Source organism: Lissotriton vulgaris, chromosome 9, assembly GCF_964263255.1.
Source record: "Lissotriton vulgaris chromosome 9, aLisVul1.2, whole genome shotgun sequence".
Lineage (NCBI taxonomy): Eukaryota > Metazoa > Chordata > Amphibia > Caudata > Salamandridae > Lissotriton > Lissotriton vulgaris.
This window is the reverse complement of record NC_141697.1, coordinates 1,038,099,104-1,038,126,168: the sequence shown is the minus strand read 5'-3', so window position 1 is coordinate 1,038,126,168 and position 27,065 is coordinate 1,038,099,104. Positions and strand designations below refer to the sequence as shown.

General features: G+C 42.1%; 1 protein-coding gene across 1 annotated transcript; it reads left to right on the top strand.

Annotated features, from left to right (window-relative positions):
• On the top strand, positions 1-27,065 carry LOC147692753 (uncharacterized). Its single transcript, XM_086938950.1, has 4 exons — positions 1-149; positions 7,766-7,920; positions 19,710-19,838; positions 22,382-27,065. The coding sequence occupies exons 2-4, from the start codon at positions 7,773-7,775 to the stop codon at positions 22,456-22,458; spliced, it is 354 nt and encodes a 117-aa protein (XP_086795076.1). The 5' UTR covers positions 1-149; positions 7,766-7,772; the 3' UTR covers positions 22,459-27,065.

Sequence of the window (27,065 nt, the reverse complement as noted above, 5' to 3'; positions counted from 1 at the left end):
AGCTCGCTACCACACAGGGTCAGGAGGAAGCCCCTCCCACCGCTCACAAAGACCTGCTCCGGAGTCGGCACAACTCTTTGGAACTGTTCATCCAGGAGAGAGAAGCAGAAAACAGGAGAAGCAGCTCGGATCCAAGTTCAACACCAACAGTAAGTCGTGTAGAGGGGGAGAGAGTGAAAGAAGAGGGCAGTCCGACAGAAAGCGGGATGGAGAGAGAGAGAAAGAGACAAGCCTGGGAAGGAAGAAAATCGAAAGACAGCTTCGTTTCAGAGCAGCGAGGTTTGGTTTGTTTGAGGTTCGTGACAACGAAGAGACAACAGTGGGGTTTCCAGTGTACGTGTAACTCGCTACTCGAAGCAAAGGAATTCAGCGAGTTAATGTGCAGACCACAATTTAAATAAAAGGTATAAGAGTAGACACGTTTATCTCTGAAAAATGAATGATTTCTAAAATCATCAGTGGGTTCTGCATACCTCTTCTTTCTTTATTTCTTTATTTTTTTATCCTTTCTTTATTTCTTTATTTTTTTTTTATCATAGACTCTCTTACTTTGAAGCTTGACCTGTTTGTAATTTGGTTCCAAGTACTTATGTCCCATTTTATTGCTTGTGTAATAGGGATTTGAGGAAATAGAACTAGCTCTCAGTTTTCATTAAGTCAAATCATGAAGAAACTTAATTTTATACTGTTTTACATAAAATGCAAACGACAAAATACATTTCACCAACTTTTTAAACGTGAAAGGTGGTTTTTTTGTTTTGTTTCAGTCACTATCATTTTGTTATATTTTACAAGATACATCTAAACTAGTAAAAATAAACATGGTTCACTTTTTTAATCTTACCAAACTTCTGAGTTCCATATCGCGTTTATGATAATTTGGGTGGGCACTTAGGCGTTGTGGAACCAGCAGCATCCGGTGTGTTGCTGCCCGCGCGCTGCCAGTGACCTGTGTGGGTGACCCTCAACAGAGGCGCCCATTGCTCACCGGGGGGAAATGACGCCACGCGCTGCAGCGGCCCTCGCGCCCACAGAGCTCGGCTTCACCCACCCTCAGGATAACAGCACGCTTGTCCCCCTCTCAGAGAGTTATTCTCGTCATGCCTCAATTACCTCGTGAAATGTGTTCGGCCAGATGACTTTTTTTGGGACTGAGGACTGGCAGTAAAAGAGATGCTGTGTGGGGCAGGTTTGCTCAGGACAATGGAGGCATACATCAGCGTGGTGAGGCAGCGCTCTCGGTATCGGAGATTGAACGAGAAGCGCTATTAAAGGGTCTTTTGATCGGCAGCACAGTAATGCTCTTTCAGGAGCATAGTGCTCAAGTGTGTGCAAACGCACGTCTTCCCCTGGACAAATGTAAATGACGTGCAGTATACCTGAGGCCTGGCTGTGGTAAGGGCCCGGAGTCAGAAGGGAGGAACGCAGTGCAGGATTTTAGGCGCTTGGTAGATGAGAAAAGAGAGGCACACAAATACAGACTGTAAGGCTGACAAACTAACGGAACAAGCGAAATTACAGGATACATGTAAGCAAAGGTAAAATGAGAAATGGCCAGTGCTTTAAATTGGCCGGTACTGAGTACTGGCACTTCATAGATTTTACTGGCAATTCATAGATTTATAACTCTGAGTACCGGCACTTCTCTACTGCCGTGGAGATAGGAGGTACTCATGAGAGGTAGTAGGCTCATTGCCTGTGCTGGTTAGCACGAGTGAGGCTTGTCTCTGGAAGCCAAGAGGCCGCTTTTGCAGCCCCCCCCCCCCCCCCCCTCCTGAGCCCCAGCTGAGCTCTTCAGCAGGACTCATTTGAATAATGTCGGGGTGCTAAGCATCACGCTGTGCTTGACAGAGAAGGGTCCATTCAGGCCCCCCTGCTGTCAATCACATTCACACTATCCTGTGCATTCCTGCAAGCACAGGAATCATATCAGTGCCCTGGCAGTGGCAATCAGGCTACGGCCAGTCCGGCCCGGGTGGCAATTAAAAAAGCCATGGTAGGTGAAGAGAAAAGATGGCTTTCATCTACCTTAGTCTTTTGTGTGTCTGCTATGCTTGTGTGTATGCATGTTTTTGCAAGTAAAATAGTGGGAGAGCGAGAATCCAGACACGCTCAGTAGGTATTTTAAAGAAATTGGGTGGCACTTTGTCTGTACATGTCTTCTCTGCACCAATATTCATAAATACCGTAAAAGGGAGGGTGGGTGAGTGAGTGGATGGATGAGTGAGCAAGGGTGGATGTATAGATGGATGGATGGATGGATGAATAGATGGGTGAAGTAGTGAAAGCATGCATGGGTGAAAGAGGGTGGATGATTGGATAAAAGGGCGGATGATGGGTGGATAAGTGAAAGATTGGATGGATGAATGAAAGGTACGGAGGGTGGATGAAAGGGTGGATGAAGGATGAGTGAAAGGAGAGATTGAGTGAAAGGGTGAATGGAATAAAGGAGTGAAAGGGTTGATGGATGGATGAGTGAAAGGATTGATGGATGAGGGAAAGGGTGGATAAAGAGATGGATGAGTAAAAAGATGAATGGATAGGTTTGGAGATGGATGGATGGATTAATAGGTTTGGATATGAAGGGTGGATAGACGGAACAGTGAGAAACTGAATGATTAATGAAAGACTGAATAGACACTAGAATTTAAAGGTTAAATGGTGGACATCAGCAGTAAATGGTCGGATGAAAGGATGAATGGATAGATCGATGGGAGAGATATCTTCTTGGGAGGGTCATGAGTTGCTTCATTTGCTTGGTGCCATAGGAGCTTTGGTTTGACATGGGGGTATTTTTAGTTTCTTCCTACTGGCGTGCTCAAAAATATATAGTATTGTGCCAAACAGCAATTAACAGTATGACATTCAGAAGGTGCAACTATTGCAAAAAAAGGAAATGTTACCATATTATCCCATTTCTCTTTCATTTTGTGTAATGAGTTAACCTGCTTTGTTTACATAAACACATTACTCATGTGTTTTGGTATGTGCTGCAAGTAATATAGAAGTTGTTAAGTATCATCATGTCTTGCCCTTTGCCCGCCCCTAGCCCCACCCCCTCACTACACCTCTAGCTCATTCTAATGAGTACCTGCATTTATATTTTCCCATTTAAAGTACAGCAAATGGCCATATGTTCAGCTACTGAGATGTGGAAAGAAACGATTAGGCAGTGAGACAGACATAGAAAGATAGACCTAGATGTATTAATGTTTAGCGAGGGCGCTCTATGATGTAAAGCAGTGGTACGCAACGTGAAGCCGTTTAAACTACAGCGTTGACCAACTTTCGTCCGCAAAACATGGTTTCTGTATAGAAAGTTGACATAGTCACAATGCAAAATGGCGTTGCATCACATAGCTCCACATTCCCAATCCTTAATGCAAAGGAGGTGGTAAAGGCAGGAGCAGCGTAAAACACACAGGGATCCATTGAAAACGAGATTAACTAAAGTCACTCTAATTGGCTGTGCCTGACTTTTTGTGGAATACTAGCGTACCTGCGCCAAAGGAAAATAGGCAGAACAGTGGGCAAAAGGGTATCTCACGCAATACACCTCTTGCTCAGGTTTGTGCTTAGACGCATGCAAAAGCTGCATTTATTGTGCAAATGTGGCTGATGACATCAACTGTGTACACCATCTGTCTATGATAAGATGTAAATACAGCAAAACACTATTTTTTGTCTTTCACACAAATAACACTACAGTTTCTGCACAGCATTGCATTGCATGGACATTGGTGAGTCTTTGGCCATAAATTGAGTCGAAGTGATGAGGAGAGAGAGAGATTGAAAGAGAGTGTTATTGTTTGCATTATTTAGCCGATATCCACAAAGCAGGTACCATTCTTTCATCGTCACATGTGTATCACTAGCCAAGTTCAAGAATTGTCATATTTGTTATTACAGAAATTGTGTAGGAACATCGTTAATTATCAAAACATAAGAATGCAGTTAACAGTATGGAAGTGGATTTGTCGACCTGCAAAATCTTGGATCTTCACAACCGTCCACAACCAAGTTTCCTCCTACGTGTCGACTCTAGGTGTCTTTGACCATGTACTTCACTCTGCTGCATTTTGGCTGAGTTCACCTTGTAGAAATACCATATTCATACATACATACATACAATTTCATTATTGAGTCCTACTGTATCATCAAGGTAGGAAAGTTCAGATGTACTCTACTTAACTCCACATCTTCTTACCTTGATGATGTAGCTGTAGTCGATAATGTAGATGCATTATGGTGGACATCAATATTTGTACCACAATACTGTGACCTCCCAGCCATGCGCATAACTTAAAAACTATAGGCCTCATTTATGAAAAGTGATGCATCGCTGCGTGTAAACAGCGATGCGTCACTTTTCACTGCGCTCTCCCTGCGACATTAACGATGCGTCATATTTACAGTATGACGCATCACATGTCGCAAGGAGCTACAGATACATCAGTATTTCTGACATATATGTAGGCGCAAAGTGACGCATTGCTGGAGTGTGTCACAAAAGTGACGCAACTCCAGCAATGTGTACTTTCACATGGGCAAGTCCCATGTTGTTTGTGCCTGCGTCAGTCTTACGCCTGCCATGAGGCAGGCGTAAGATTTTGACGCATTAGCGTCCAAGAAATGGCGCAGTGAAATCTTATAGATTTCACTGCGTCACTTCTGTGACTCTTTCTTGCGTCAAAACGCCCCCCTTGCATACATTATACCTGGGGTAGGTATAATGTGGCGCAGGGGTTTACAAAGTGACGCATCTACCTAGATGCGTCACTTTGCAAATATGGTGTAATAAGACACATTTTTACTCCTCTGGTGCGTCACAAAAAGTGAGGCACCGGCAGCGTAAAAGTGACGCAAGGGCTCACAAATGAGCCCTTATATTTTCAAACCATATCAACTAAGAAAAGAACAAAGTACATTTTATGCATTCAGTAGGTCACCGAGGAATGCCATTACAGAAAATCCCATTTAGCATGACTTAAAAAAACAAGAGGGGATTTAATAAACACATTTATGACCATTGGACGAAGTTGCACATTAATAATGGCAGCACACTCTTGAGAGTTTGTTTCATCCTACTGTTTTTACCTTTTGATAATCACTTGAAGAAAGATAGATTTGTGGGAAAGATGTATTAGAAACTTCATGTCAGATTTGCACAAAATTGTAGCCCATTCCCAGTAAAGTCTTAGAAAATAAGAGGGAAGATTGGTGCCTGAACTCTCTGGAGGTCCCAAGGTCGTAGACATGGCTTTTGGTTGTGAATTCTTAGCTACTAAGAATTGTATATTCTCTGTTTGCTGTGGCATGTCCCCTTACTACCCCTGCAAGAAATATACATGCATGTCGTACTTCAGACAAGAAAACGAGCCCTGTAATTGTGAGCTAGTGCAGCTCAGAAACTAATATGTTAATATTGGGCATACATTTTTTTTGCTACTCCCAAACTTCTTCCAAAAATCAAAAGCCACCTCCCATTTGATTTGTACCTCAGCCTCCCCTTCCAACCATTACCTCTTTTCCATGCTTCCTTGTTATCCGAGCAGTGGGTAGCAGCAGACATTTTGACAACAAATTTGCTCTGAGAAATTCTTCTGTGTACTGCTGTGTACCAGGCTCTCACAACTCCACCCACCATATTTCCAAGATGCAGGGGATATGCATAAGAGTGGATGACACCTTACCCATATCTCCCATCCAGTGAAGGACATTGGTTATTGGTACTGGAAATTTGTTATTTTAGCCTGAAACTAAGGGGCTGGAATTCAGTTTCTACCGTCAAACATCACAGCTTCTTAGAACAATACAATTTACATAGTTGTGGCATAATCACATTTAAAAATAGTGACTTTTGCAACTGTTGGAACATGGGCCTAGAAACCAAGCCCACAGTGTCCTAAACAAATCACCCGTCATCCAATACAATAGTGGTGTCCTCTTTCCTCTGCAACCATTTTAGAGTCTAAGAGATCTTTATTCAAATACTCATTAAGTACATCCACTAGCGTGCCACAAAGGGATGAGTGAAAGAAATCCCCATAAGATGTCTGGTAAAAGTGCATGCCTCGTTTTCCATGGCAAACTCCCTCTTGGCTAACATGGAACCCATGCATTGAGACAGTTTGGATAAGAACCAAAACTGTGATGTATTTTCACTTCTTAGATGTTTTTTAGTATTCTGTTCCCCAAGTTAATAATAGTGACTACAAGTAATTTCTGATAGATGTTTTACCGCTCCATCAGTTAACAATTTGCTGGACGATTCCTAATGAACATCTTAGACATAACTGAATGATGCAATTGTTGGTTCAGAGAGGCAAAGGAGGTGGACTTAAAGTGATTCTTTATCCCTGTTGAGAGGTATTCTCTGGCAAGGTTGTCAAGTATATTGTGGCGCTAGTAGGGCAGTCTATTGTGCAGATATCACAAACTAGTGCCGCCATTTATGTGTATTATTATAATTATGTATGGCAAATGTGTGTATCATATATGTCCAGAATGACACAGGGATGATTTCATATTCGAGTGCACTTTTCTAATGCGTGTAAAAAAAGGATATTCAGCAAAAACTAAAAAAATACCAACTTGTAATGTCCTAGAAAAATAACCTTTCAATCACATTGGCGAAGTAACATTACTTTTCTTGTCGGAGAAAGAGAGGAATGTGGAAATGTAACTTTACTTTAGTATTGCACACCCACACTGACAGACTCAGGGGCATATGTACAAGCCCCTATCGCCAAGGAAACGTCACTTTTTGTGACATTCCCGTGGCGATAGGGGCTGCGCCTTATGTACAAGGCAGCGTTAAGCCACTTAACGTGGCTTAACGCTGCCTTGTAGATAAGGCCCCTTTTACGCTATGCTCAGCGTGAAAGGGGCGAGCTTTGGGTGTTGTGGTGGGCATTCCACCGCAACACCCATTGTATTTGACGCTGCCCCTATTTACAAGGATGGCGTACTTAGGAGGCAGCACCAAAATTAAGACCAGGAAAATCCTGGTCTTAAGATGGCTAAAAGAGGAGAAATGCATTATTTCTCCTCTTTTTTGCTTTTTCCATGTGTGCTATCTTGTACAGCACACATGGAAAAAGCAAAATGCCTTGATGGTTTATGTACAGGAAGGTGTCCCTTCCTGTACATGAACAAACATTTTAAAAAATCCCATGTTGTAACTTTCATGTGTGCTGCACGAAGCAGCACACATGAAAGTTACAAAATGGCATTTTAGGATTATTTATGTGCAGGAAGGGGCACCTTCCTGTACATAAACAAATCTCCCCTGCACACAGACACCCTTGCGCAAGGTTGCCTGCATTGGCGCTAAGTTGTGAAACTTAGTGCCATCGCAGGGGGAAACGCAAGGCTGCACCACATTCTTGTAAATACGGTGCAGCCTTGCGTTTCCAAAGTGGCTGAGCATGTCGTTAAGCCCAGGAGGCTAATGCCACGCTCTGCCACTTCGTCGTACATATGGCCCTCTGTTTCATATCACACAACACTTTCCAGCATCCACTTCAGAGACTTCATCAGACAATTTGAACATATGCGTAAACACAATAGGGGGAAAAAGTTGTCACCTGAATCCTTACACTCATGGACGTCTGGACAATCTATTCTGACCCCAGACCTTAGCTGCATGGTAGGAAAATCGAACAAATATCCAATAAGTGTTTCTGAGATTTACACAATTAATCCACTGTTTAAACACCACACAAGCAATCTAATAAATGCTCATCTTATTTCCTGTATTCAGGTTCACTATGAAGGGTACCATGCTGTTTGTCATCTTGTCACTAGCCCAGATGTCTGATGCCTCCCCTGTGCCAATTCTAGAAGATCAAGAAATAGGTTATGCGCTTCAAGAATCTACTGTTAACCCAGAGGATTCTTTACAGTTCCAGATTGTCGGTGAGTGCCAATTACAGTTCAGATGTTTGGAACAGACAGACATGCATAAAAGGATATTTTGTTAAAGGAAACATCAGTACCTCCTAAGAGCATCTTTAAATTGTTTGTACACATAGAAATGAAATATTACACAACATGTATGCTTTCATTGAAGACTGCTTAGGATCCCTGAAACTCTTTTCGTTCAGTACTGCAGTTACCTGCAATATGTCAATATTTCATACATATATGCAATTGTAATGTAACATCCTATGGACTGAGTCAAACAATGTAGCTTTATTTGCATTGGCCTGCCAGCCCACACAAGAATACATAATTCACACAAAATCATATGCCTCTAGTCACATAAATACAAAAGTATCTAATATTTGTTATATTCTTACAGCATATGAAGACAACCACCAGGAAAATAGTAATGCCAGTACTGACTTGATATATCATGTAACAGAATGCTTCAAGTTATTTATCAGGATTTCTCTAGGAGTACAATTTGTCAGCCAACTCTCCACAGTTGTTGGCTAAGTGAAAGGCAATGAGAAATTACATTAAATCAAAAGAGGAATTTGTAAGGCACACAGTCACAAAACGTCATGGGAAAGGCACTCAATATGTGAGGTAAGAAAACCAAAACAACAGAAAATTGACAGAAGAAAGTTGACAAAAATGTCTAAAGAGCCTTCTGGAATGATAGGCGCCAAGTAAAATTCCAAGAAAGATATTTCCCATCAAGCGAACAGAAGTCAAACAAGAGTGAAGAGACTGAATCAGAGTTGGGAATGGAAGAGTCAAAACACAGAATCAGCAGCATGTCATTGGTATAATAGCATAGGGGCAAAAACCTCTGATAGAAGATGGAAGAGGCTGCAAACAGATATTGAGAAAAATATGCAAAAGTGAGGAGCCCTGTGAGAGTCTGCAAGGCGTAGGATACTCCTTTCATCGATAAAGCAGAAGCAATTAGAATTCTGCTTGATCTATAAGAAGAAGGAGAACGCTGACAAGGCAGTTCCTCTAATGTCTGGTTCAGCATAGGGTGGCTCAAAATGTATTGATCCCAAAAATCAAAGGCCGCAGAAAGGCCAAAAAGAAACAGACCAGTATACTCTTCAAGGTCCTGATAAGTCTGAGTTCATTACAAACTCCTAGGGCAACTCCTCCCACTTCCTGGGCCTAATCCAGCCTAAGTAAATTCCAAACCGTCAAATGCCTCTTGATGGTAGGAGAGCAATTTAGCCCAGCATTTCTTTCTTGTTTTGGAGATATCAAGGAGGTGGGAAAAGAGCCACAATGGTCTAAATGGGGTGTTTTAGCACAGGATTGCTCATATTTGTTTTAATGACAGGGTTTTTAGAGAACAGTCAATTTATGTACATTCTTGATGACAGGTACTACAAGAGAGGTGGTGTCGTCTCAAGCACTAGAACAGTGAAGGGGTTATATATAGAGCCAGACCTAAAACCCAGACTTGATACCCAAACATCCATATCTGCAACAGAAACAAGGAAGTCAATATTATGAGATGGCACGGAAGCAGGAGAAGGAACTCTCAGAAGGAGGTTCTTAATGGCCGGCATGTTTAATATTTCCATAGGTAACATTAGGTCTGGCATACATGAACATCATCAGCTCATCATAGAGCTTCCAACGAAGACCTCTAGAAGGGGATGCACTTGGTGGAGTGACATCATTCTTAACAACTACAAATAGTCCTTTCTAGGAATTGAACAACTTTATAAATGTGTTGTCAACTATCCTCAGGTCTGGCCTGACAAAAGTAGTATCCATAGTGTCTAAGTTGCTGCTTATAGGTCATCCATGCCTTTACACAATAAGTCCTGAGTATGGACCATTTTACATGCCCAGAGGACTATTTGTGGACTTGAGAGAAGATGTGGCCCATAAGTTCTGGGGTTGAGTAGGCCTCGCAAAGCACACCATGGTAGAAACAGAAATATCCAGGGCAACATTAAATGAGCTATAGTGGAAAGATATAGCATCATGTTGACTTTTTTCAGACACATCAATGCATCTTTTATGCTCTCAGCATAAGCCATGTGTTAACAGCTACCACATGCTAACATTGCTAACCACCAAGTCCCTCATTTTGTACAGATGTAACAGGTTCCATCAGAGGTAATGGCAGAGCCCTTGTGCAAAGAAGTTGTAATTCATGCTTTTCCGTGTCGCTGAGTTACTTGTAGGTGCAGGTGAAATTTTAAATAATTTAACGCCGAACATTTGCTGCTTACCCTCTTAGATTTGGAGAGACTTGTAAATATCTGCAAGATACATCTGGCCCCTGTGTATTTAAAGAGAACCACTTAACACTACAAACATTTAAGAATCCCTAAATCAATGTTTTCTCAAAATAAATTTTTACCCCGTGAGAGAAGGGCAGTACTAAAAATAATATCCCTGTCCCTTCAGAACATCCCCCTCATCCCACTGATGCAGCAAAACCACCCCTCACACATATTCAGGCTCAATAAGACTATGTTTTGTGCTGTAGAAAATAGTTCTTCTAGTGTGTCTATGCTTGTCCGGCTCCAGCAGGCTTGAACGCAGTGTTTTATCAAGAGCTATGGGATGAAACTCTTCCATACCACATCAAAGGACCTATCCCTAATGCTACATAAGACTAGAGTTGAAAAATACCACTGACAGGGTTAAAGAAACAAACAACAGTGATACCGTGAGAGGTGTGGAGAGACATGATTTGATAGCAGTACATGAAAGTTAATGAGAGTTGTCTTTCTTTCCTTCCTTCCTTAGACCCCTTGAATGTTGGCAGATCTATTTTGGTTAGGTGCCACATCTTTGATATGATGGTTTCCCAGGTATACTAACCAGAAGAACTTCTAGGGCATAGAGGGAAATGTGGATTGTGATGCCCTTTACCAGGGATCTCACACAGTATGTCACAAAACATTCAAGTATGTCAGGAAGCCTGTGTCTATGACAGCTTTCCCTGTACACTTTAAGGGAATGTCATTATTATGAACAAACATGGAAAAAACAACCCTTCAGGTGGAGATAAAAATCACCTGTACTTTTACTGGTGTTCTTGTGAATAATGTCCATTGTGCTTCCACTCACATAACCTCTTCTCTGTGCATTGCTATACTCTAAGCTACCTTAATACATACTCAAACATATATGGACCCCACAGACTCATATGTTATTACATGTTCAGCAGATCATCCCTTTCTAACACCTTTATTTAGACAGTTTAAACAGTTAAATCGCCTGTATAACATGTATAGAGATTGTGGTTAACCATACATGAGCATGCACTTAAGGAAACGTGGAACAACACGGTATGACAACAGTATTTATTTTGAGTGAGATTATTCAGTGTGTATATCCGCTTTCTGATCGGTGGTAATGTTCAGCACTAAAATCTCAGCCAGGCTTATCAATAGTGGATGCAGCGCATGGTCTCTGTTTCTTTTAACATAGATTTAAAATGTTGTCCATATGTTTTCAAATGTATACACTTTGTCTCTCAGAATGTCTCTGGGGCATTCCATTGTGAATAATGAGCATATCTTCACCCACCACTGTTCTATTGCCAGTAGTGCTTCATTCCTCCATCTCAGGGTTATCACCAGGCAGGCCACTAAGAGGAGGGGCATTATCAATGTTTCCTCTGCCTGAGAGGAGGAGGGCAAGTCTTCCACATCAATGTATGCCAGGAGCGATATATATATATATATTTTTAATTTCTTAAAACCTTTATTTGAAAACAATGCACACAGCTATTCAGCCTTACATCCCGGAGGCAAGGCAGCAGAATGGAACCAAAGAACCAAAGTGCAAGAATCAGTACATCAGGATGAATGAAGGTTAATTTTCAAGTTTTGTATAAGTAATGTAGAAGAAAGGGAGAAAAGAGAAAGAAAGCGCCGAAACTGGCGCAAAGAGAGAGGCAATGGAGTGTAGAGTACAGTGAGGCGTAGTGAGGGGGTCAAGAGGGCACAGTGAACACAGATATGTCCAGCGGAATATAATACCAGAAACGGGGAGGGAGGGAAACACAGGATGGCAACATAAAAATTCTACAGTTGGAGTCACAGGCTACGGTGATAAATGTTCCTCCTGTGGTGCGGGTTCCGGAGGTACGCAAATGTCCCCTCTGTATTCATTCCAAGCCCCCCACATTTTCTGCCACTTTTTAGGTTTACCCCTGGCAACATACACGGTCTTTTCCCGGAACATGCACCAATCCATATTGGCCTTCCACTGTACAACCTTCGGAGCCGTTGTAGCTCCCCACTTCTGTGCGATGTCCCGTTTAGCTACCATATTACCAAGGGTCACCCATTGGGTCTGGGCCACGTTATGATCTGTCGGACCCCAGATGTTTAGAAGGCATCTCCTGGCTTCCGCATGCACTGCCACCCCAGTCACCTCGCTCATAATCGAGTGCACACGCCGCCAGTAGGAAGTTATTGCAGGACATTCCCATAGAATGTGCATGAAGGTGGCAAGGGCGCCACAGCCGCGCCTACAAAGGCCATCGACAGAGTAGCCCATGTGCACAAGTCTGGGACCAGTGACATAAACTCTGTGCAAGATTTTGAGCTGCACCAGCCGAAGACGGGAGGAGATAGCAACCTCCTTAGGGGAGGACACTGCACCCTGCCAATCTTCATCATCAATCTCTATCCCATCTCGCACCCACTGGTCCCTCACACCCAGGAGGAGATCTGTACGGATGTTGATGAGTTTCTTGTACGTCAATGAAATGGCACTGTCTGGCATATGGCCGTCCAGCACCCTATCTTCCAAAGGAGAACTGTCGGGAATCACCTCCCCCTCCGGCTTGGCGGACAGCAATGTATGTCTCAGCTGAGCATACCGGAAGAATTCCGTTTCACCCAGCTGAAACTCTGCTTGTAACTGTGCGAAAGTTTTAACCTCGCCACGCAGCAACATGTCCTCCACCCTGGAGATGCCAATTAGGTCCCATTTATGAAAGCCCTTGGTATGCCATAATTTGCCCAGGATGTCCGAATCGTACAGTGGGGTCGCCCTCGTTAGCCTATCCTTCCATCCCTGCGCCTTAGTAATCGCCCTCCAAATATGGACCGCGGTTTTTGTTGGACCAGACATCCGCCTGTCGAGAGACCTCGAGTAGAGTGCCCTGTGATACTTCCCCCCGCCCAGCAGCCATCGATCCATGGCATACCCCGGGTTGTCCGCCGGACCGTATAAACCATGGTTAATAGCCGCTAACTGGGAGGCCCAGTAATACCGCCGCACATCAGGCAATGCTATCCCCCCATCGTACCACGGTAGCGTGAGCTTCGTGATAGCGATGCGAGGGCGGCCATCCCAAAGTAGGGCGCGTTGTAGGCTCTCGATCTCACCGAAGTATCAAGCTGGGACCGGGTCTTGAATATTTTGTAGGGCGTAGAGAAACCTGGGCAAGTACATCATTTTAAACAACGCCGCGCGCCCAAGCAGGGAGAGCGGGAGTTTACGCCACCCCTCTACATCACGCCGAAGGCGGAGAAGAGGGGGAAGCAAGTTGTGCTCATAGCGCGCTTTGGAGTTAGTGGAGATGTAGATCCCCAAATACTTGAAGTCCTGGTTCGCCACCTGTATGCCACAACCCCTCGGAAGGCGAGGCGTTCCCCCTTTCAGGACGTACAAGTATGACTTGGACCAGTTAATAACTAGGCCGGAGTACCGACCGAAATGTCGCAATACGTCACAGGCCACAATAAGGGATTTGCAGGGGGAAGTGAGGTACAAAAGAATATCATCTGCGTACAGTGACACTCGGTCCTCGACCAGGAGCGATATGGGTAGTGTGATGTTTGTGATTCCCTTCATAGAGTCAAACATGTGGACCCAGAACAGTTGAACCTTTGGGAATTCCCACCACGTATGTATTTAGGATCTCCTTGTGGCACATCCTCTTCAACAGTCATCAGGTTCATTACATATCGCTTTTAAATGGACCAGGGTCAAGTACCACCTCAACATGAACTTTAAAGCGTTAGCCTTATATTGAAGACAGAGGGAGGAAATGACAGCCCTTCCCCAGATCAAAAACCAGCCGGCCTCTGTCAATGCAAGGTTGCGGCCCTGGGACCAGTGTCCTATGCATGTTAGTCAGGGGGGGTAGGTCTGTCAAGGGTGTGATATAGACGGGAGAGCTTTATTTGTGTCTCCATCTGTCATTATATATTTCACCCAGGTCATCTCCCCTGCTTCCCCATCCCTGACATTGGGGCTTCACGCCCAGTGTAGCAGGTGGGTGACATGATAAAGGTCTCTTTGGTCTGAGCTTCAAATCATTTGTACACTGGTCGCTTGTCTTGGTGATGTCATTATAGTATAATTGGCAAGACACAGGGCGTTACTCCTTTCCCATGTTCACTAGCCCTTATCGGCCATCCCTGGGGAAAGCCTGGGTTACCCAGCACTGGGATTAGAGGGGAAGGGTATGTGGTAACTCGTTGTGTCCGGACCACTTTGTTCCAGTGTCACAGCATCATGTCTGTCACCCAGGCTAGTGGCCTCATGGAATGGCATGCCTGCAAGGGCAACCACAGCAGACGGTGTAAAGGGAACCCAGATCGGTTCTGTTCTAGACAGCAGACAGGGTTTCTCAGCTACAGGGGAACACCAAGTGAGGGCTGGCATGAGCTGTGCCGCTGATGTGTATCTCTCAAAGTCCAGAGCACCCATCCCCTCACCCAGTGGGCTCCTAATTATTAGGGTTTTAGCAATTTGGGGTATTTTATTATTCCATGTAAATGCCCAGGTTTTTGACTGTATAGATTTCAAGACATCCAGGGAAATCTCTACCGGAAGACACCTGCTGAGATTCAACAGTTGTGGCAGGAAATTCATGTTGACACAGTTGATTCTGCCTGTCCAAGAAATCTCCAAATGCCCCACCGATAGAGGTCTTTGAACAGAGTGTCGGGGGGCATTCAATAAAGGTCTTCAATGCTGGGAGGGATGATCACTCCCAAACACTCTATTCCAGTAGGTGTAACCTGCAAATGGTATCTCAAGGCTTTTGCTGTACAGTCTTTTCGGTTCAGCACCACTCCCATCACTTTGATTTGTGGAGATTGAGCATAATGCCAGACATCCAATGGGAAACATAATTCCTCGACCTGTGTGGAAAGGGAGGTGGCCGGATTGGTCAAAAGGCATAGAATATTATCCACAAATAATGTCTTCTGCACATGGCCTGTTTTTGTGTCCAGGCCCGTGGTAGCTGTATTGGCTTTTATATGTTGGAACAAAGCTTCCAAAGTTAGGGAAAAGATATTAGGCTAGAGATGGCAACCCTGACGCGTCCCCCGGGTCAGCTGTATTGACTGCGAAAGAATAGAATGTACCTTTGTGGAGGCCTCGCGTAATTAGCTAGGACATAGGCCTTCAACTGGGGCCTAACATTTTTCTGTCCAAAGTTTTAGATTAAAAAGTCTAGTCAACCTAATCCTCTCCTTATTTGCTTCTAGTAAGAGACGGAGAATCAAAGTCACTGTGGTCTCCATTTGTTCTATCACGTAATTTACTCACGAGTAGCCTATTTGCTTTGTTCTCCATTCATAATACATCTGCTCGTGGTCAAAAGTTTGCTAGCTGCATCTCTGGCCAGACTGGCTTCCAGACCTCCCTGGGCTGTGGGCAATGCCCATTGAGTTTTCCTGCTACCTTTACATTTGAACTCCAGTTCCATTTGTTGGATTGTCGGCTCTAGTTATAGGCGTTTTGCCCTCGCCAGTCTGAGAAATGTGGTTGTGTGGATGATGACTGCTCCTCTGATCACTGATTTTGCGGCATCCCACAGAGTCGCCTGTGCGACATCAGCCGTCTTGTTCTCCTTGAAATAATTTTCCAAGCCTTACTTAATGTTATCCCAAATGACTAGGTCCCAGAGACTATTTAATTTATTTTCAATTTTCAAGTGGGGCATGGCTGGTGGGGTCAATGAAAGTGTGGCATGAACTGGGGCACAATCAGACAGTTCTCCTGTCCCTATATCAAAGGATTCCACTCAGGATCATATTGGTGGGGTAACAAAGATGTAGTCAATCCAGTAATGAGACATATGAACATGAGAATAAAATATGAAGTCTTGTATGTCTCATGATCGGACCTCTAGACATCGATCAGTGGTAGATTTGACAGGTCAGGTGTCATATTAGGTATCCTCAGGGTGGTCTTCGCCTAATCTTTTTGCTTCTACCTTCAACGTTTTGCAGTAGCTTTTTGCTGGCCTTAGGACTCTGAGCACTTTAGCAGTGCTAATCAGTGCTAAAGTGGATGTGCTTCTTCCCTAAACATGTGTGTAATAGGTGCATACCTGCTGACATATTTAATTTACTTGTAAGTCCCTTGTAAAGTGGTACACCCTATGCCCAGGGCCTATTAGTGGTCTAGAGCACTGATTGTGCCACCCACCGAAGTAGCTTTTCAAACCAGTCTCAGGCCTGCCACTGCAGTGCATGTATGTGTGTAGTTTACAACCACTTAACTTGCCATTTAAAACTACTTGCCAAGTCATAAACTCCCATTTTATTACATATAAGTCACTCCTAAGGTGGGCCCTACCCTAGGTAGCCTTAACAACAGGTTGCTATGTAAGTAAAAGGTAGGGCATGTACAGTTATGTTTTGCATGTGCTGGCAGTAACAAACAGCCTATTTTGTGTTTCACTACAGAGAGGCCTACCTCTCTCATAGGTTAGCATTGGGAATTCCATTATACCCTTTTAAGTAGTCATTTCTGATTAAAGAGGAATAGCTTTTTGTTGTTTCATATGTTTTGAATGGTTGTGATAAATCCTATGTACTGGTGAGGTTGAATTTAAATTCACTAATTTAGAAATGCCACTTTCAGAAAGTGAGTACACAACTGGGGATAAGCCTATATCTCTAATTGTTGAAAAGCTTAAAATATTCAAGCTTTTTTAGACAAACACTTTCAGCTTATGTTTATCCTGGTTCATTTATTCAAACCTCTTCACTCAATTTTTTAGTATGAATTTTCACATTAATCACATGAAAGAATGAAAACAATGTCCTTCAGTTATCATATCACAAAAAACATAGCGAAAAACATTTACACAAATAAAAACAATAAATTATTTTTTACAAACAACCTCACATGACATTTTAAATAGACATTTCTACGACAGTTTCTGAAAAACAAATATACTACAATAAAACAACTACTTCCTGTCTTATTAACCTACTCTTAAATGTCCACAGAGCGTTTCCTTAATTTATCAACTGCAATGGTGAATATATTATGGCCATAAAGGGTATTTTATCCCTTAGTTTAGAATGGATTTAAACCATATGCCACAGAACTCTCATCAGGGATTGTCTTCTAGTTCTGTGGCATATGGTTTAAATCCATTCTAAACTAAGGGATAAAATACCCTTTATGCCCATAATATATTCTCCATTGTAGTTGATAAATTAAGGAAACGCTCTGTGGACATTTAAGAGTAGGGTAATAAGACAGGAAGTAGTTGTTTTATTGTAGTATATTTGTTTTTCAGAAACTGTTTGTCATAGAAATTGTCTAATTAAAATGTCATGTGAGGTTGTTTGTAAAAAATGATTTACTGTTTTCATTTGTGTAAATGTTTTATGCTATGTTTTTTGTGATATGAAAACTGAAGGACATTGTTTTAATTCTTTCATGTGATTAATGTGAAAATTAATACAAAAAAATTAAGTGAAGAAGTTTGAATAAATAAACCAGGATGAACATAAGCTGAAAGTGTTTGTCTAAAAAAGCTCAAATTATTTAAGCTTTTCAACAATTAGAGATAGAGGCTTATCCCCAGTTGTGTACTCATTACCGGCTCTGCCTATTCTCTTTCCCATGTGCCTAACTCCCCCTTTTTTTACGAACTTTTGGAAAGTGGACTTTTCTCTGCACTTACTGCTCTATGTGCCTTACAGCCTGTCTCCAATACACGTTTTGGTTGGGCTGAGTGACAGCTACATTTGTGCATTCCCTCTAGACAGCCACAACACAGGACACTGCATTCTGATGAGTTTTCCTGGGTATGGAGGAATGAGCGAGGATTAAATATGCATATTTTCAATGCTTATATCCTGAAAAATATTGATCGCATTTATATCATTTTGCTCTTGTTTCCTTGACAATACAAAGAAATATTTTTATAAACAGGTGTGGAGTCTTTTTGTGGTGTATTCATTGGATTACTTTACACATTGTCTCTGTTGATAAGTCTGCCTGCTCTGTGTCATGCTACCAGAGGTTGAGCACAGATTATCTTCTTTGTGTATCTAGCTTACCCTGACTAGAGTGGTGGCTACTGCTTGGCTGGGTTTCATACCTTAGCCAACGAGAAACACCATTTCTTATAGGGCTACATTAAAGTCGCCCCCTATTATTGAATTAGTGCTTGCATGGGTAGACAGGAAGATGACTAACCAAGAGTAGAATTTGTCTGTGTTCGTTTGGACCATACACAAACACTATTGTAATGTTTCTGTTCATTATCGTTCCATCGACAAGTATTACCCTTCCTTCTGAGTCTCTTTTGATCGTGTCTACCCACAAGGGGGTTGGGATTCCCACTATGATCGACACTCCCTTGGTTTTAGTGCATGCATTAGAATTAAACTGTTGGGGAAAATACCTGGATTGGCACCTCCTTACATTTCCCCCAAGAGATGTGTCTCTTGCAGGAAGTCTACGTCTTCCTGTGTAGCTAGTAGAGCAACAATTTCCTCTTCACTGTTAAGTTTAGGCCCTAAACGTTCAGTGTGACCGCCGTCAGGGTCCATCCCCAGCCGGCAAAAGAGAGGTTGTGATCCAGTGAAGTACTTGGTGTCAACCCATGATTACCCCAGTACTGTGCATGTCTGTCTCTCCAATTGGCATCATGTGTTCTGGATTATTGGAAAGGCCAGAAAGATAAACAAAAAATGCTAAATAAACCAAAAGTCTACAAGATAAGCCTGAAGGAGGAGAAGGCTATAGCTTTCTAATTCCCCTACTGGCTTCTACTGCTCCCTGTGATCACTACATTCCTCTCCCTCCCCCACTGGGTGTAAAAGTCTGGTTGCCCAATGTACTCTGATTAACTCTTCTTGGAGCAGCAGCCTGCCTCTAATTCCTACAGATGCCCCTTGTCCCACTAATGTCACCCAAATGGCACTCAAACAACTAGATAAAGAAGGCAGATTGCCCACCTTCCCCAAGGCCAGAGGGGGGTTACCATGACATCTTCGGAGCCTTGGTCTTGCTAGTCTTGTTCACTGGGGCCAAGCAAGGCCTGTTGCCTCCATCAGCTGCAGAGGCAGTCCCACATCAGATGAGAGCTATCACAGGTCTGTCTGCCCCTGGGGGTTGGGGGGTTCGGGCCTAATTATTATAATTCATTACTAGAGCTGACACATTATACTCAGACAGCCAGGTGCAGATTGGGGTCAAGGAGCAGTTGAACCCCTACACCAAATATAATTTCAGGTGGGCTTGTAAATGCCACAGGTGTTCCCACAGCACACATCTCAGCAACACTGGAGATTCTAATGAACTGTATGAGACAGAGGAGGACTGTCAGATCTGATAGGTGATGTGACATATCTTCTTGACCCCAACTCTCCCCCTACCCTTTGTTGAGGTAAAGCAATAGGCGAGCAAAGATTGTAAAGTAGGTACACCCACAGCATATCTTTAAATGAAAGGTACACATTATAAAAAGTCATAATTTTAAGCAGTCACGCAAAATTCTGCAATTGATTTGTCATTTTCTGTGTGTCTTTTAGAGCTTCCATCAGAATTTAACACCTACGATATGAACAAAGATGGGTCAATTACATTGAATGAGCTGTCAGATATAACAGAAACTGAAAGTGATGATGCCACTCTGCCTTTCCACAATGCTGACAAAGATGGTAAGTTATTTGCCCATATAAGTGAAAAGGGGGGGGGGTTAAGAAATGAAGCATCAGTAATGCGCATCGGAGCAATCTACTTGCCCAAATATTGATCTTTATATAAAACATCAAAATGGTGCCTTTCTGCCATTCATCTTATCACCTGAAGAGCCTGCATGATCAACAGATATTTCAGATAATGCCTTTTGCTTGAAAGCGAGCTGTAGTGACAAATTAATATTTTGAGTAATGAGAAACCGCATACCCTAGCATAACCCACACTAAAGGAAGTTAAAAGATCCAAACCAGCCGTCAGTCAGAAGGGTTATAATTCTGCACTTTTACATTTAAGAATGAACCTGATTTCTGCTCTAACAAAATGTTATCACATCTCACTGCTGTAGCTCTGACCTCCGCTTCTTGGTGTCATGACTGATAACAACATTCGAGGAGAATGTGAAATTGGTTCGAACAGGAGAACATAGCACACGAGGTGTTGTCATGTACTCTAATCCCTGGCAGAGATGTGTTAAAATGCTGCCAAGAAAAAAACGTCCACAAAGTCTTGTCCTGCTGTTCTTCGAATGTCTGAGTGCAAGTGGAAGGGCTTTAAATAGGAATGTTTCACTTCTAAAGCACATTCTAGTTTTCTGAACAGGGCGAGCATGTTCGTTTCAACCAATCAAATTCATGCTCTTTTTATGTGTGAATAATCAATTTATTAAAGTAAATTCCCATTTTTTGAATTCCAATGTTTTATCTACTATCTTAATAGCATTTGCAGACCTAAGTTGAATTTAGGTACAAATGGCTTTGCGATCTAGGTCCACTTCTCTACATACAATGTGTTGCATGCATGACGCAAGCCCAAAATGCGATTCATGTATCCATGCAATCCCACATTGAGTGGCCCTGAACGGTTTCGTAAATCCAGAGCAATGCAATGCAGCCTTAATTGCTGTGTTGCATTACCCTGCGCCAGGGAGGCGTTCCATCGGTGTTGCATGGGAGTTCCCATGCATCATTCATGGATTTTGACGCATTCCCAGATTTATCAAAAGTGGTAGACCTGGGAATGACGAAAAAAAGCTACGCCTTCCACGGTGAACTGTAATGAAGAGAAATATTTTATTTCTCATAATTACTTCCTCTTCCTATTTGTGCTACATCTGCAGCACACATAGAGGGAAATGCCTTAGGGGTTGTTTTTTTGAAGGAAGGTGTCCCTGCACGAAAACAATCCTCTTTACAACACAGGCACCCTTTACACCATAGTGAAAGGGTGCCTGCATTGCGCTAGGCATCCAAAACAGCATCAGCATAGGGACAAAGGCATGACTGCGCCGTATTCTATTCCTGTTATAACCTTGCTACGCTGTGTGGCTTGACTTTGCAATAAATATGGCCCTTATTTCTCAAAGATAGTCATAAAGTCTTCAATGCTTGGTATAGGCCTACACGTTCCTCACATTAACTCCTTAACTGCGACGCAAATTTCGCTGCAGTGCAGGAGTTCTCATAAGTGGGCGGGGCTGCGTCGGCCAACAGACGTGCGCAGCACTACCGAGGTAGTGCTCGCGACGGCCATTGGCCGACGCGCCACACAACGGGTCAATGACTGGTTACCTGTTTCATAAAACTCAAATCTGGGTCAAGCGGTTTTGTCGATGAGAGAATCAAGCCAGGTCTCAGCCTAAATGCTTTGGAACTATATTTAATGTCTGATGTGGACGTATGAACCAGCTAAATCTGCCCTTTCCATCTGCAGCAGTGTTGTTCATGGGAACTTTAGAAGTGGAGTGATATGGCATAAATAATTTTTTTCTACTTCCCAGTTGCAGCTTCTGGCTCTCAAAGTCATCTCCGATTATGTTATGACGCATAATATAGAATTGCATGCATATATCATCCTTTTGTTATGTAACCCCAAAGGCAAAAGCAGGAAAAACAATTCTACTTTTGTTTCCGTTTGTAGGTGATCTAGGGTTATCCTGGTGTTTTATACCTAGAGTTCAGTCACTAGTGGGGCTAGTAATGCCATTGTTCCATTGACAGATCGGTGTTTAGACAGAATATCGGAAACAAAAGTACTGTGGGACAAAATATTGTGTCAAGAATATCGAGGACAAAATACCGTGAAGGTATATAATATACATATCTTCAAGTTATGTAGATGTACCTATTTGCACTTACCTTCTCAATATTTTAGCCCTCCACATTTTTCACGATTTTCTGTCCACACAATGTTTTTTTTTCCATCAGTTATCATCTAAACTATGGCAGTAGCGCTCTGATTGGCTGTTTGCGGTCAGCAACACTACAGAGGGGAAACGTATAATATTTCAAATCAGTTTGACTACTAATGAATTAGGGGTCAATAGCCCATGCTCCTCTTGTCCTCTGATTCACAAATTAGCTTTTCCAGACCACAGTTGTAATACTTGCTTGTAGCATAGAATACTGTTTTCTATTTATTACACATTGTCTGTTGCTCACTGACAAAATCTTTGAAACAGTCTTGGTGCTGGGTAAATAATGATATTTGAACTTTTTTTACCAAGGTAATGACATGCTCACAAAGCAGGAATTTGAAGAGGCTCCCTGGGTGTTCAACATTCCTGACCGAGTCAAGTTTTGAGTGAATCAAGATTTAAGATACCGGACAATTGAAAGAATTGAGTTGGAAGCATTGCAACTTAAAATCATGCTAAATTCTCCAGCAGGATTTGTTCATTGCGGATAATTGGACTATATGCTCTTTTTAAGAACGATGCTGATTATGCAATTGTTCATTTTTTGCACAGTACAAAGTAAATGTACCTCATAGTAAATATGATCTTACTTCAAGGTACATTTTCCTCTGTTCCCAATTTGTATCCTTCATCCTTAAATCAGTTTGCCTTTTTGGACTGTCTTCAATTTATCGATTACTGGAACAAGGTAACTCTTGAAAGTTCGGCATGGTTTTGATTGTGTTGTAATATAAAGAAAAATAATGCTAAATATAATTTTTAAATACATTGAAGGCTTTGCTCAAACTTTATGGGTGGTAAATGTCCCTTCCGATGGGGGTGAGGAAATTGGCTATTCACAGACAATAAGACATTTTTTAAGTTTCAGTATTGCCCTTCAATTCAAAATTTTAATTATGTCAAGAAAAAGCAATAAATATGAATAGCCTTACAAAACCAACATCAAAACAAAATTGTTTAGAAATTGGTTAATAAGGACACGAGAACATTTATTTATTCCAATATTTTCATTGTCCTTTTCGGTATATTTAAAAAAAAAGAAATTACAGATATTTGGATCATATGATTATGTCCAAACTTTACTTTTAAGTACCTTACACAATTAAAGATAACTGTCTTCCTCTCTAAATTCATTGTGATTATTTATTATCAAAGAAGTAAACATTATTGCCAACATTTGGAAACCTACCGCGAGCCAAATATATACATTTGTCCGAAAATATTCAACATTTGGAGCCTTTTTGTAAACATTTGACCTAAAAGCCATCTATTAGATATCTGCCTTCCATGCAGCTGAAGAAATGCCCTATTAGACTTTCATCGCAGAATAGGATTCATCCTATAGCTCCCAGTGAAACTATATTTCCAACCAGAACCAAGTTAGCAAACAGCTGCTTGCACACGTTTGCACTTTGAATGCACACACCTGCAGAACATAGCACCAGACCAACCAATAGGGAGTCTAAACTTTCAAATTTACAAAATATATACTAATGGTAGAAATATAGGGTCAATCTGGTTCCTTGTGCAGATATAACACAGATTTGTATTAATATTTACTGTTGCACGTTTTTTTTAGGTAGCAGAGTTAGTTATCTTGAGATTTTATATCACACCTGCACCAGTCACTTACACTTTTCTGTGTTTCTGGTTGCAAGTGGAAAATTTATTATGCATACTAGTCATACCAAATGTGTCTTTCTAATTTTCACATCATTATTGCTGTCCCCAAACTGTGTATGTATCAATGTATCTCTTACTTCATGTCTATTGTCAATCATCCTTCGTCCTGTCCCCTTTGCTCTTCCACCTTTCAGGCAGAGGAAGTTTAACTTCACATCATGTGCTTTCTCATGCATTTTGATAGACTTTCTATGGACTCAGCAAATAATGAGAGTATATTATCACAAGGTATTATGGCCGAACTGCCCGAAGGCCATAACAGCATTCGTTTTAATTCTGTAGTGTGAACTTTATAACATTGCATAATCCCTTGTGCATTGTTTTATCTTGTCTCAATTTCCTTGTGCACAAAAGTACTTAGAAATATTCTGATTGCTTGCATGTTGAGTTTGTAAAAACATGATATTCGCCTTAATGACCGAGACCCCTTAAAACATATCAACTGAGGATGAGTTTGATGTCTTACACATTCTCGATATTTTCTTATCTATAGGTAGCCTATATTTCCCTGCGTTATCGAGACTCCTGTAGGCATTTTTGACTGTTCACACAGTCTTGTGGGAATTGATCAAATTGGGGGCAGAAGGTTTGCCCGCAACCTGTTTCCTTAGTGGTTGTTCCATTAGCACCTCCAATGTCCTTCAATTCTGCTCATCAGCTTCACGATTTAGAAAAACATATAATTTCGTCTGAATGGAGTGCATTGCCCAAGTGAATAATCTCCATGGCCATATTATATAAGGTGCACCTGGCCCATGAAGCAGTACGAGTTGCAGAAGAACGTTTCTGAGAAAGGAGGGAGCTAAAGCACCTCTAGTAGCCCTAAAAGTTCTAAAGTACCCCCCCTTTGGGATATCAACAGATGGAAGTTCCCCTTTTGCATGAAGATGTTTCTCATGTGTATGTGGGAATCTGTGCTCCCTACGCCACATGACCTATATCCGAAGTACATGTCCTATCACAGGCAATGTGCCTGAGCAAGCCAATCACATGTCTTGCAAACTTCCAGAGCTGGCCAGCTTTTAGTGCCCCCCAGAGAATGGACGTACACCTAATGGAACAAAGAGGGTTCCACGGGACCCATGCTCCCTCAGAAGAGGGATGCAGTCTCAGCTGTACCCAATTATGAGGCGCCAGAGCATTGCCTAACATAGTATTTGGGACACCAGTGCACATATTAGCAGCTGTGAATAGTCCCTAGATGTCTGGATCAAACTGAAAGATGATAACAATACCTTTCTATGGAGGGGTTCTGGGAGCCTCCATTTTTTTCGCACAGCCATTAACCACAGTCCACTGACTTTCAGTTATTTTAATGCTGCATAGATATTACATACTTACACTCACTCTTGAGGGATGCAATGTCCCGCTCCCCTTAGGAATCAGAGACAGACCGCCAGGGTTTAAGTTGGTCGGGTCTCACCGGTACTGAGCACCGGCAGATTTTTAAAGGGAGCCTCGAAACGGGTCCCTATCGGGCTCTGTTTTGTGCCCTGGCACAGGCGGTCCGTTTTCTTCCGGACTGCAGTGACAGGAGGCCCATCATGTGCGCATAGTCACACTTCTCACTAGTTGAGAAGTTACATCATGATGTCATGCCACGTGAGCGTTGCAGGGGAAGGGAAATCCTTTAAAGAGTAATTTTCTCGCTGGATTTCCCTTCTATTTTTGAAACTCAGTAGCAGTAACATTGTTGTGGTGTCACCAGGGCTTTAATTGGAGCTTTTTCTTATATACAAGTCATAGTTGCTGCATACAGATGCACAACTAGAGCCATATTTCGGGGGAAGGGGCTGAACCTTTAATTAGTAGGCAGAGTGGAGCTGCAGGGGTCTTAGAAGGGGTGAAACAACAGCAAGGCCTAATTAACATAACATTCAAATTGTCTTTTAAAGACCTGTGAAACGTTCGGGTGCGGCTCTGTGTGTGCCCAGGATCTGTTTGGGTGCAGCTCTGTGTGTGCCCGGGATCTGTCTCACCCCGCGCTGCCACACACGACGTGGGGGGGGGGGGGGGGGGGTAGGAAGGGGGGGCTGAAGCCCGATGAGTCCAATGGGTGTTGCGCGCCTGGCATTGTATATCTGGATGCAATGACAGAAACAGCAAAATACAAGTCGGGCGGCAGACTATGCTAAGTACAGCTTTTTAGCTTACATATTTTAAGCCACGCCCTTAATTACATTGGCCACGCCCCTTTCAGAGACCCCACACAGCACACACACAGTTTTTCATCCAACATAAAGCCCTGCTGCCCTCTAAGACGCAACAAGAAGATGTCCGAATATTTTAATGTAGCCAATGGTTGAACGCAGGTTCATTTGGTCTGCAATTGACAAAGACTGTGGACTGTGCCGCTATTTTCTGTAATGTAGCCACCAGGTCCACAAAATGTCTTATTTCTACGTCAAGACTCCAAAGAAAATGTATTTAAGCAAAATACAACGGTACCATTCTGTATCATTCGTATCCAGCCTGCATCAGAGCCTATACGTGTTTCTCTACTTATGTCTATTGTGCTGTAATTCGTCATATCTTGCATTTTCTGTATGTTTGGTTCAGCAATCTGCATGTGGGCTAATATAGTTTAGCATTATCGTATGTAGGTAGATTTATTTATTTTGCAAAGAAGCACATATATAATGCATACATTTTACAGTAGGTAATGTGTTTTTTCTCTTTTGTCTGGAAAAACATTCAAATTATTATCAACCTATTAATTTATTAGAAAAGAATGACATTAATTTAGGTTTAGTCATATTTAACTGTGAGTTCTTAAAGGATACAACTACTACATATTACCCTATGCAGAAGCTACACTTGAAGCTGAGTCACTCACAATATGCCCCAGTATTGCAAACACTCCATGAATCCTGGGGCATTTTCTATACTTCGCTATGCAGTGCACTTAATCTCCCAAGCAATGTGAGGACATGGCAGAACCGAAAGATTATGTTTTAATGCTTTAGCTCCATGGCTTGAAAAAATGAAAATGTGAAATACATTATTATCTGCTGATATTTAAATTAATGTCACGTCTGAAACATATCCATCGGGAATCTCAGCTAGGAAATCCAAAGTGAAAGTTTACCGGGTCTAAGATTTGATTGACTGTGGCTATTTAAAGATAACATCTGACTCCATTTTCAGCTAATGTGTTCTGTTCAAGTTCACTGTGTTAATTAAGAACATGAGTTAAGTTCACTACTGTCTATAAGTGCCTTTTGTTAAACATGATTAAAAAAAAACATTGATGTGTTATCATTATATTGAAACCGAAATCAGAAAAATAAAAAATAGTATTTTTACGCGA

What these genes read in the sequence shown, in the direction of transcription:
- LOC147692753 (XM_086938950.1), top strand. Translation starts at nt 7,773, where the DNA reads ATGAAGGGTACCATGCTGTTTGTCATCTTGTCACTAGCCCAGATGTCT. An exon ending in TTTACAGTTCCAGATTGTCG is followed by an intron (nt 7,921 to 19,709) that starts GTGAGTGCCAAT and finishes TGTGTCTTTTAG; the next exon opens with AGCTTCCATCAGAATTTAAC. An exon ending in CCACAATGCTGACAAAGATG is followed by an intron (nt 19,839 to 22,381) that starts GTAAGTTATTTG and finishes TTTTTTACCAAG; the next exon opens with GTAATGACATGCTCACAAAG.